This window comes from Ceratotherium simum, chromosome 2 (genome assembly GCF_057802395.1).
Source record: "Ceratotherium simum simum isolate JZ-2026a chromosome 2, ASM5780239v1, whole genome shotgun sequence".
Classification (NCBI taxonomy): Eukaryota; Metazoa; Chordata; class Mammalia; order Perissodactyla; family Rhinocerotidae; genus Ceratotherium; species Ceratotherium simum.
Genome location: NC_141901.1, coordinates 38,554,385 through 38,566,011, shown reverse-complemented (window position 1 = coordinate 38,566,011; position 11,627 = coordinate 38,554,385). Strand labels below are relative to the sequence as shown.

The 11,627-nt window shown below is 52.0% G+C and overlaps 1 protein-coding gene across 4 annotated transcripts in view; it reads left to right on the top strand.

The window, feature by feature from the left end:
- Positions 1 to 1,686: 1,686 nt before the first annotated feature.
- The window catches only part of KIRREL1 (kirre like nephrin family adhesion molecule 1), a 100,809-nt gene continuing 90,868 nt past the window's right edge, over positions 1,687 to 11,627 (top strand). For 2 of the 4 annotated variants that reach the window (XM_087441234.1, XM_087441217.1), the window contains exon 1: positions 1,687 to 2,046. Coding sequence is in view for 1 of the 4 variants with exons in the window: in XM_014797684.2 (XP_014653170.1) it covers positions 1,995 to 2,046 (52 nt within the window). In the remaining 3 variants the exon portion in view is untranslated. The remainder of the gene's footprint in view (positions 2,047 to 11,627) is intronic. The other 2 variants (XM_014797684.2, XM_087441226.1) reach the window with 1 other exon arrangement.

Below are 11,627 nucleotides of genomic sequence, written 5' to 3'. Positions count from 1 at the left end.
TTTAAAATTTTTCTACTGACTCTCCCTCCTCTCCAGAATGCAACACTATGGGGGAAGGACTCTGTCCATTTTTTTTCCATTGTTGTATATCCAAGGCTTAGCATTGTGACTGGAACATAAGCAGGCACGGAAGAAATATTGTGGAATGCATGATTAATGAATGAGTAAATGAAAAGCCCTGTGTATCTGCATGCTGGTATATGGCTTTTTGTATGTATTTGTGATTATATTTCTATTTCTCTGGGCTAGGTGTGGCTCTTTATTTTTAAACTCTTTGCCTGTGCATATGTGTTTTTGAACATACGAAGAGTTCTCTGGGTCCGTGCATAATGTGCTTCTGAATATGAGCTTGTGTGTTTTTCCGCCTGTGCTTTTCTGTGTCCTCCAGTTGTGTGTGTGGATGTATCTGGACCATTCAGCCTGGTGTCAGGATCTGTGGAAGAAAGAGAATTGTGGCCGCCTCACATCAGCAGAGGGCACCAGAGAGCCATGCGCCTCTGCTCAGGAGCTGAAATCAAGAAATCTTGGCTGGTAGTGTCAGGGACCCAGGAGACCTAGAGAATCTGGGAGGAAAGAAGTGGAGACCTCTTTAGACCAACACAGTGCTGTAAAGTTGTGCAATTCCTGTTATTTCTCCTCAACTCATCCCTTGGGTCCAGACGTGCAGGCACCCGCAGCAACTCTGAGCAGAAGCATCTGGTTAGGGATTGGAAAAGGACCTGGTTGCAAAACTGGGCTCTTAAGAAAGAGGAGACCCCTACTGAATGCCCTCCTTACTCTAACCAGGAATTCCCTCCCTCCCAGTTCCTAGATTTCTCAACTCCAAAGGATCTCAAACTCCTTCCTGCATAGAGATCCTCTTGCGGCTGCCCTCTCCTTGGCCCTTCAAAGCCTTCAAGTTGGCTGCTTTCTCCTTCTGGATGGATAGACGCCCAAGATGGACAAAGGAAGGAGTCGGCTGAGCCTCTCCTCTGCCAGGGGCCAGGGCCAGCTGAGGACTCTGACACTTAGCCTGGCCTCACTGTGTGCTGGGTGCGCCCCCTGGCAGGGGCTCCAGGCAGGTCCAAGAATCAGCTCCGATTCTCCAGCTCGGGGTTTTATAGGTGGGGAGAGGAATGTATCCCTCCCCACTCCCAGGATTCATCAGTCAATTGAGAATTCCCAATTGGGGGAATCTAGGGGTTAGATTCTGGGTGTGGGATTTAAAACAAGAAAAGGATTTTATGCTTTTTAACTCCATGAACCACCGCCTGCCCACCCCCTCCTCTCCCACACACACTTAACACACACCCCAACACACACACACACACTCACACACCCTGCCCCATCACAGTCATCCACTGGGCTAGCGGCTTGTGCTCAGCACATGCCCCGCCTCCCCATCCGCTGCCTAGTTCCCTAGCCCGGGACCAAGATTTTGTATATAAATGCGAGGGGGTGCGGGCGGGCAGGGTCCAGCGTTCCTGCCTCAGCGCCCGCGACTGTCACGTTCGTTACTTCCTTCGCCTTTGCCCTCAATCCCTTTCTCTCTTTGCATCTCAGTTCCAGCGAGGGGTGTGTGTGTGCTCGCGCGTTGGTGGGGGGGGGAGGGGGAGGGCTGTGGAGGGAGGCGCCGTCGGAGGGAGAGTAGACGTCAGGAGGAGGGAGGAGGGAGAGAGGGAAGGAAGAGAAGGGGAGAGAAAGGGAGAGCCGAGATCGAAAGAGACCCAGAGAGATAGAGCTTGAAAGGAGAAATCACAAAAGGGAGAGGGAGAGGGCGACAGAGAGCGAGAGAGCGAGGAACGGGACTGGGAGGAAAGAGAGAGAAAGAGAACGCAGGGAAGGGAAGTGAGTTTGTGCGCGCGAGTGAGTGTGCGTGTGCGTGTGTGTGTGCAGGGGCGGGCGCGGGCGGGCGGGGGGCGGGCTCCCGGGCTCCCCTCCTCCCAGCCCGCTCTTCTCGCTCCCTCGCCAACTCCGGGCCCCAGCCGCGGGCGGGCGCACGGCGGGCGGACAGCATGCTGAGCCTCCTCGTCTGGATCCTCACTCTCTCCGATACTTTCTCCCAAGGTAAGGGCCGCCAGCCCGCCCCGGACTCGGCTCCCCCCCCGCCCCCGGGGCTGGGGACTGCGCCCCCGCTGGGGCAGCGCGGGGGTGCCCGGCGGCCAGTCTCTGGGGTCGAGACGCCACGAGGCGGGGGCTCGCTCCCGGCGCGGAGCCCGGGGGGAGGGGGCGCGGAGTAACGGGGGCTGGCGAAAAGGAGTTTTCCGTTGATTTGCCCAAGTTGTTTCCTCTGGCTGCGCGGGAGAACAGAGAATTGGGGCCGCGAGGCCCGGGGTCGCAGTGAAAAGGGGACCCGAACGCTCGAAGTATTTTCCGGAGCCTCTGGCAGCCCTCCCTCCCTCCACCCTCTGAGGCCGGGACTCCGGACGCCTGGGTCCTGGCTGAGGGAAAGGCTGGGAAGAGGGTGGGATTTCAGATGTTGGGGGTGAGAGGTGCATGGAAAGCTGGGGACCAGGGCTCTCGAAGATGTTGCTGAGGGAATCTCCCTACTCCAGCCCAGCCCCTCGGGGGCTGAGTCTGAGCCGGCTCCAGACTGCCAGGGGGCTGCCCCCTCTAGAGGAAGGGAGGGGTGCCTCGGAGCCTCTAGTGGGGGTTTGGAACCCCTGCCCGCGGAGGCTCGGGGTAGGGAGTGGAGTTCCAAAAGGCAACGTCAGGCCGGCTGGATATGGGGGGGCTCTAGGAGGGCTGACACCCCACTTGGGGTCAGGAAAGTGTTGATGTCAGGGGTTTATTTGGAACTGGCAGGAGAGAGGCTGGGAGATGAGGGAGAGGTTGAGAGAGATGAGGATGTTAGTGTATCCTGAGGCAGGGCTGGCAGGGGTAGGAGGGAAGAGGGACCAGGAAATTAAGGGCCCCGATTCCAGCCGGGACTGGGGTCCGTGAGAGTGGATTCTTGCCTCCTGGATCTGACTCTAAGGAAGATTTAATCCTGCTGAGCTAGCCACCCCTACCCCCCGAAATGGAGCTGACACACAGAAATTGACACACCAACATCAAAAAACGGTCATAGACACCGAGAGAGACTACTCACCTACTGAGACAGACATACCCACAAGCATCCCCCACACGGAGACAGACACATATACACAAAGACACTGATACATCTGAGATTCCTCCCCCATATCAGCTTGCACATTCATGCACCCAAACACATCAAAACTCATAGACACAGTACATGTATGCAGGTGAGCATTTACAAGGACACAACACACACACACACACACACACACACATACCCCGAAACCCTTCTACAGATACCAACCCTCCAGCAAACAAAGAAACTTGGACAGACATTCATATAGGCAGACACCTATGGAGATGTACAGACTACAAAATGGAGGAGGTGGTCTGGTTTTGGGGTGGGGGAGAATCTGGGAAGAGGGAGGTCAGCCTGGATAGAACACCCTCAGGCATTGCCCTGCTCTCAGTTCCCTCTCTGGGCTGCTGGGTGTGTATTTAGGGGTGAGGTGTTATGCTGGACCCCTCCGCTCCTTACCAGGCCCCTCCCCAGCTCAGAAGGCAAAGCCTGGCTGAGTTGGTGGGGGCAGGTCTTGATCCATCTTTCCCCGTAGGGCACCCATGCCCCCCCACACACACACATACACACTTAAGATATGAGAATAGCACACATCCATGGTGTGGGTCCTGTGGGAAGTGGTGCTGGGGAAAGGAGGCCTGGCCCTGGGGTTGGCAGGCCAAGCCAGCCACTTGGCAGAAAGTTGGGAAGATGACTTCAGTTCTGACTTGGTTCAGCCAGGCTGCTAGAGAGGGGGAAAAGGGAGGAGAGCCCATGATGTGAGGGGCGGGGGCAGCTGGGTCAGTATTGGTGTGTTGGGGGCAAGCTTATGTCTGTCCCTTTCCCGCAGCCGTAACATGTCAGCAACATGGATACGAATGAGCTTCAAGGAACAAAAGCTGCAGTTAGCAAACAGGAGAGACATGTGGATTGAATCGGGACAGAAACGGTCAGACAGAGAGAAGTGTGTTGTGTGCCTTTCTCCCTATGGAAAGGGGGGAAGGGTTAGGGCTTAGCTGAGCTCCCATCTCCCTGCCTCCCACAGGGGTGAGAGCAAGACTTGATGAAAGTGTGCAAAAGTATTTGGGGTGGGAGGAGGGCATACCAAAGACAAGAAAGGGAGAGAATAGACTGGAAGGGAGAGGAAATCAGTACTGAGTGTTCTGGGAAGCTGAGCAAGGACTGGGGTGGGGGAGAGAGGGAAGAACTGGGGATCTGGGGAGACTGGGACACTCACGGGGTTGGGGGGGGGGTGCTGTAGGACCTCCTCTCCTTGTCCTCCATCCTTAGAAAGAAGGAGCTCTAAGTCAGGGCCTGGGGCAGTGAGAGAGAAAACCCGCGGGGTGGGGGAGTGATTGCCAGGGAGTTGAGAGATGGTGGTGGGAAATGAGGGGGGGGAGAGGAGAAGGCAGTTGAATTGAGAGGAGCAGAGAGGAGAGGGGAAGGGGAGATTCAGCCTAGGCAGAGAAATAGAAATTGCATTTTAAAGAATTTCAATGGGCTTCATCAATCTTCATTTTTCACTAAATAATTTTCTGTATCTTATCTAAATGAAAACCATTATCCTTCCCCCTGTTTCCATCATGCGCTGGCTCCTCAGACTGATTGCGCCGAAAATTGAAATATTTATTCATTTTCTGGGAGATTTTCTCGCTCCCCAGTCTCTGGGAGGAGAAATTGAAAAAGAAAGATTATAGCTAATCAGAGCAATGTGGGATGACAGGCCGGCTCGGGGCGGGAGCTGCCTCCAGGGGGTGGGGGTGGTGGTGGGGGTAGGAGAAAGATCTGTGTCTGCAGCCCCCAGAGATCCCCTCAGCATCCCTGCCACCACTTGGCCAGGGAGTGAGGAGGGAAGGAAAGAGGCCTGAGGGCCTCTTAAATTCCCAGGATTCAGCTCCCCAAGAACAGCTACATCCTGGAAGAGAACGTGAGTCGGAAAGGAGAGTAGTTGCAAATTGGCTGTCTCCCTCCCCATGCTACGCACAGACACACACACTTCAGATGTCCCACTTCTGCCCATCCAGCCCAGAGCAGGCCTTGAGGTTGAGGAAGAGGAAGGTGAGACAAAGCAGAAGTCAGGCTACCAGGTCCCCCTACTTGACCTTGATAGGATTCCACTTTCCTCTCACTTAGACCTAAAGGGAACCAAGTACAGGACTCAGTGCCTGTAGCCATCACCTCTGGCTACAGCCCTGGACCCCAGAGGACCCAGATTAGGAGGAGGAGGAGTAGGAGGAGGCATCTAGGCCTTCCCACCTCCTGCTGGGTACCCTAGTGGCGTGGTTGGTTGTCTTGCTCTGCTGTTGGCTGGTTCTGTGGTGAGGTGGAGGTGAGGAAGCCCAGCTCTGGTCCCCAGCTCTCACCCCCTTGACTTGAGAATTGTGTACTCTGATGGAAGCTCCTCTTTATGTCCTCGGGGACCAAGTCTTAATTTCTTTATTGTCCTTTCAGTTTCTGACATAGTGCTCCGCACTTGGTAAGTGCCCTTAAATATCTGATCAATTGATTGATTTGACGAAGAGTGCTAAAGTGTTGGAAGGAGGGAGTATTAAATGGTGATTAAATCACAGCCTCACGTCCACTCCCTGGTTAAACCTCACCCCGGCCGCTTGGTAGTCGGGTCAGCTTGAACAAGGAATGTGCCTTCTCTGCCTCAGTTTGCTCATTTGTAAAGTGAGGATAGAAATAACACCTCATAGGTTTGTGATGGCAGTTAAATATGTTAATCCGTGTAGAGTGCGTGGAACAGTGTCTGGCACAGAGAGAAGTGCTCAGTGATGCTGCTGTTAAGACTTTGTGGCTGGACATAAAGGGATAGGCAACTGAGTTGTCTGTGCCTCCCTTCCAGTTCCTCTTTATGATTCTCCTTTTGTTTTCTCGCTCCTGCTGCTCAGATTCTTGGTCCTGGGCTTCAGCACCTCCTCTGTGTCTCTCGTGGAGAGGACTGGGTTGTGGCAGACACAGAAGGGGAAACTGAGCAGTTTCCACCTGGTTGGAGACTTCAGAAAAGGCTGGGGAAGGGACTTGGGGAGAGAGCAAAGTGGCAGAGGTTGGTGTTCTGGTGAGAAGGAACCAGGGCTTGGGTGAGAAGGAGGAGGCACATTAGCCCTGAGGTGGCAGCGTTTCAGAGTCTGGAAATAACGCGCCGATCATTTATGGAGCCCTTGTGCTAACTATTTAATGTGCATCATCTAATTTAATCTACACAACAATGCCCTGAGATGGGATCTGTAATTATCCCCATTTTGTGGATGAGAGATTGAGTTTTAGACAGGTTCAGTATCTTGTTGGTAGATGGAGGAACCACCCAACCTCAAAGCCTGCCCCTTCCCCTCTGCCAGATCCTACGTGCCAGCAGGGACTGGTGCAGGGCTGGGCCAGGGTTTTTCCTGGTCCAGAGCGCAATGAGAACTAGGAGGAAAAGGAAGTGAGTGTCTCATAAAGGTAAACTCATTCCAACTTTTAAAACAATCCTTTATTCTGAGATTCCGTCCTTCTACACATTTTGGTGTTGAATGGTTTTTCTTTGATGATAGGACAGTGCTTGTAAGTGACTTTTTTTTTAAAGGACTTTACTTGGCAAATAAAAAGCTTCACAACTTTGTGTTCATTTCTAATATTAAACGCAGTCCATGAGCTACAAATTTGGGAACTCCGCCTGTACCATGCAAGGCCGACTCCTGCAGACGTCCAGAGATGTACGAGGCTGGGGGGAGCGCTGAGTGGGGCCCGGGGGAGAATCCCAGGACAGTCAGCTCCCAAAGCAACCTAGTCCCTGGCAGACATGGAAACTGGGATCTTGGGTGGCCTGTTTCAATCTGCTTTGGGGGGCCCTGCCTGGCCTAGGGTGAGTGAAAAGTGATTGCCGGACGTGGGCTCCATACCAAAGCATCAACATTACTTTTTATTGTGCTTTTCACATTCATTATCTATATTCCTTTTAATGATGAAGTTGTGAAGTTAATGTTACCCCCATTTTACAGATGAGGACACCAAAGCTGAATTCAATGAACTTACTCAAGACAATACGTGAGGTGTTAGATCCCAGATGTAAACTCTCTTTGTCTCACTACAAAGCCCACACTCTGCCCACACTCTCCACTGCAGAGCCAAGTGCGCGGTGCCTCCCGTAGGGTTGAGGCAGCTCTGGAGGTCAGGGAGGCTGTCTTCCTTCTCCTCTCCCCACAAGAGCAGACAGGCTCCTCCTGGTGCCTCGCTCAGCCTTATTCTCCAGGGCTCAGCCCAGGGCGCCTAGCCCACATCCACCTCCCTGCCTTGCTTTGATGATAGTCTATTTTATTCACTGGGGGTGGGAACTGTACAACTGCCCCTTGTCTGTCAGGAGAAGGAAGTTTGTAATGCCTCAGCACCTTCCTTCCCACCTTCAGAGTCTATTAATTTTGTATAATGCCTCCCAATTTTAGCAACTTTTTCACATGCACCATCTCATTTAATAGAGATATATGACCAACCTATGATGTAGGCAGGGTGGTTATTATTTCCTCGTTTAATAGATGAGAAAACAGACACCTAAAGAGGTTAAAAAACTTCCTAAGAGGTGAAAGTTGGGCTGGAGGGAGGAGATGGGGGTAAATTCTTTAATTACTCCAATATCTGGGGGCTGTTTGCAACTAAGGGTAGGGAAGTTCCTCCTCCGTGCATCCAGAGCTGAGAAAGCTGTGTCCTCTCCTGACCTACCAGCTCCTGCCCCGTCTCTTCCCAGGGCTTCCAGGCCACTTTACTTGGCAGTCTCCTGGAGGAGGCTTTGACCTGGAAAGGGCTGGGGGTGTGGGGGTGGGTAGTCAGTGATGGAGGAGAAAGAGGCAGCCATGTACTTGATCCTGAAGTGTGAAGCCGAGGAGAGGCAGTCTCAGGAGTCATGAAAGAGAATGGCCTCACTCCAAGGCAGAAGGTCATTCGCTTTTGTGGAGAGGCCACTTTGTGTTTTGCATGTATTAGTAACTAATTTAATACTGACAATAATCTGTTAAAAGTAGGTGTTATTATCCCCAATTTATAGATAGACAGAGAGACCCAAAGAGGTTAAGCAGATTGTCCAAGATGTTACAGCTAGTAAGTGACAGAGCCAGGACTAGAATCCAAGGAGGGAAGTTGGGGTCAGGGACAGGAGTGATTCCCAGAAGGAAGCCCCTGGAGACTGGCACCTCCACCTCTTCTACATCCCTGATGCATGCGAGTCTGCAGATGCAGTGTCACTGTACAGCACGTGTGCCCACGTGCATGTGCATAGATCCACCCATGTACACTTGCACATGTAGCCTTTCTCACCCTCATACACGTATGGACAGATATCTCTACCTTTACCCCAGTGCTTCCATTCACCAGAGCACTGGTGTACAACACTGCCTGTCTCTGTGTACATTTCCCTCCCAGCTGTGGCAGCCATCCCGAGTCTTTGAAGGCACTACTCTTTGTCTTGTCTTGCATACTCTGTATCTCCTCTGATGGATGCACACATTACAGGGTTAAGAAAGTCAGAACCCTTGGGTTCCCCATTCCGTGACTGTGGCCCCTTTCCATCCTGCAGCCCAGTTCTTACACCTTCCCACCCCTGATTCACAGACAGTGCATATCTGATTAAGTTCTTTGAGTGCCCAGGATGAAAGCTGCTCCAACTCCCAGACGTCGCTGAAGATCCCATTTTTCTTTCTTTCTCCATCCCACCCTCTCTCCCTCTATCAGCTCTCTCCAGGCTCCCAATTTCTCCCTCCCTCCAAATTTAATTTTTCCAGCAACTTTTATTAACCTCTGTAGTCTCAGGGGGCTGAAGCTTTATTCCTCTCTGCCCTCCTTGAGCCCGTTTAACAACATTAGGATCGTATTGAAATAAATGGGCCTTGCAGCCAGCCAGCCTCCTCAGGATTAATGATCTTTTTTTTGTGTGTGTGAGGAAGATCGGCCCTGAGCTAACATCTGCCAATCCTCCTCTTTTTGCTGAGGAAGACTGGCCCTGGGCTAACATCCATACCCATCTTCGTCCACTTTATATGGGACGCTGCCACAGCATGGCTTGACAAGCGGTGCGTAGGTGTGCGCCTGGGATCCGAACCAGGGAACCCCGGGCCACCGCAGGGGAGCGCGTGCACTTAACGGCTTGCACCACCGGGCCAGCCCCAGGATTAAGGGTCTTAAATCTAGGAGTGGAAATCTAGTACTCCCTAGCAAATTCCGGTAGTTTCCCAGGAGATAATGCTGCTGCTTCATTCCTCTCGGGGCCTGGCTCTGGGAAAGTGATGGGAGAATTTCCCAGAAGGCCATAGGGCCTGGGTTTTGAGGCAAGGAAGGACAGCAGGAACCTGAATCTCTGGTGTCTGTGCCTGCAGGACTGTCCCAGGAGGCTGTCCCACCCCAGGCCAGGAGGAGATTCTTCTTCTGGACTGGGCCATTGGATGCTTTTCTTCTCTGCCTTTGACTTCCTTCTGGAGCAATATGAGAAGTAGACCATCACTGGAAAATGTGCGGGAAGAGTAAAGACTCAGTTCCTTCATTCAGCAGAAACGTTCTGTGTGCTTACTATGTGCCAGGCACTGGTGTTGCAAAACCAATAACATACTATCCCAGCCCTTAACAGTCTCACTTCGGGATTTAGGTGCAAATTACTTAACTTCAGTAGGCCTCAGTTTCTTCCTCCATAAAATGGAGAGAATTAATTTTTTTTCTTTTTTTTTAATAACTTTTTTTGTTTGTAACTTTTTTGTGTGTGTGAGGAAGATCAGCCCTGAACTAACATCTGTCGCCAGTCTTCCTCTTTGCTGAGGAAGACTGGCCCTGGGCTAACATCCGTGCCCATCTTCCTCCACTTTATATGGGACATCGCCACAGCATGGCTTCACAAGTGGTGTGTTGGTGCGCGCCCAGGATCTGAACCCCGGGCCGCCGCACCAGAGTGCGCGCACTTAACCACTACACCACTGGGCGGGCCCTTAATTTTTTTTCAAATTAGCAATTGTGTATATGCTATATACAAAACATGCTGGTACGCATTATGGGGTATTAAAAACATGACCTCATATGGTCCAACCCCTCCAAGAAGCTAAGAAGTGCATGTGCAAAGATTCCTGGTAATACCAGGCAGGGTGTTGTTGGTGCCAGGATAGCAGTGTGTGGTCAGAGCTGGAGAGTTCAGGAGAGGGGAGTTTGCTGTGGCCTGAGGAGGCCAGAAAAGGCTCCATGGCGGAAGTGGGTCTAAGGATGGACAGGATGTGGATGTGGCAGGAAGAGGGAGAGTATTACCAGACTAACTGAACTTCCCGAGCCAAGGTGTGGCTGTCAGAATGTGCCGGGTACATTGAGGCTGGTTGCAGCTGAGGATTTGGGTTGGGGAGAAATAGATGAGGTGATCCAGAACAGTAGACTGGGGCCAGACCTGAGAAGGCCTTGAAAAACCAGGCCAGAAACTGTCCTATAAGTAATGGGGAGCCAGGGATTTCTGTTTTTTAAACAAAGAATGTGTTAAAAACTGGTGTGATCCCTACTTCGTTCCTTGCCAGACCCTTACCTGCTCTTAAACTCCTCATCTGCTGAAGCTGCTGTAGAGATTTGCAACCCCTTCAATTTAAAAAAAAAAAAACAAGTGAAGTAGACAGATAATCAGGGTTGGACCAGGCAGAAGTGAGCAGAAAGCCTTGGAGAAATATCCCTTCGCCTTGGGAAGTCTCAGATCTGTGACCTGAGTTGGAGAGGCTTTGGAATGATGAGAAAGTCTTTTTTCTCTGAGAATCCTCAGGTCTAAGATAAAGATGTCTGGAGGCAGAGTTCAGTAGAAATAACCCAGAGGAGAGCCCCGAAGCCATGGGATACCTGAGCCCGCATCTAGGCTCTCTGTTGTCCTTCCCCGCAGGGCCTAGGCTGGGTCTGCACTGCCCAGAGCCTAGGGGAACCATCTGGTTTCCTCAGAGGGCCAATCCGGATTTAGTCCCTGCAGGGTCAGTCCTGGGCTGTTTCCTCTGGTCAGTGGCCCTGATGTGTGTGCCTTTCAGGGCTGAGCCTAGAGATTCTTAAAACCTTTATAAGACGTGAGCTCTGGTTTTTCAAATGGAAACCTTTAAAGAGGGGTCCCGCCAGGTTGGTGAGATCCTATATTCAACTAAGCAAGTGTTTTTTTAATGGCTGGGCTAGGCCTGGCACTCAGCTAGGCACCGGGGATAAAAAGGTAAGTGAGATTTGTCCCTGTCCTGAGGCACTCTCAGTTGGTGTGGGAGATGGATGTATAAACACATATTGACAATACTGTAAGATAAAGGTTGTGAGGGAGGCATGTGAAAAATGCTGAAGTCGAACTGTCCGAGAGAGGCGGGGTAAGGGGGAAGCCTGGCCGGGGGAGGGGACCTCCACAGATGTGAGGCTCAGGGGCTGCGGCTGGAGACTCTGGAATGCAGCGCCGCGCAAGATATCCCGGCTCTGGACAATCCCTGATTGTGCCCCCTGCTCCAGATGGAAGGAGGCAAGGAATCCGAAGGAGTGAGCCGAGGTCCCTCCCAGGGATTATGATTTCCAGGAACAAAGGCAGTTTATAAAAGCATACTTTCCCCAAATCTCCCAACCTCTTGTG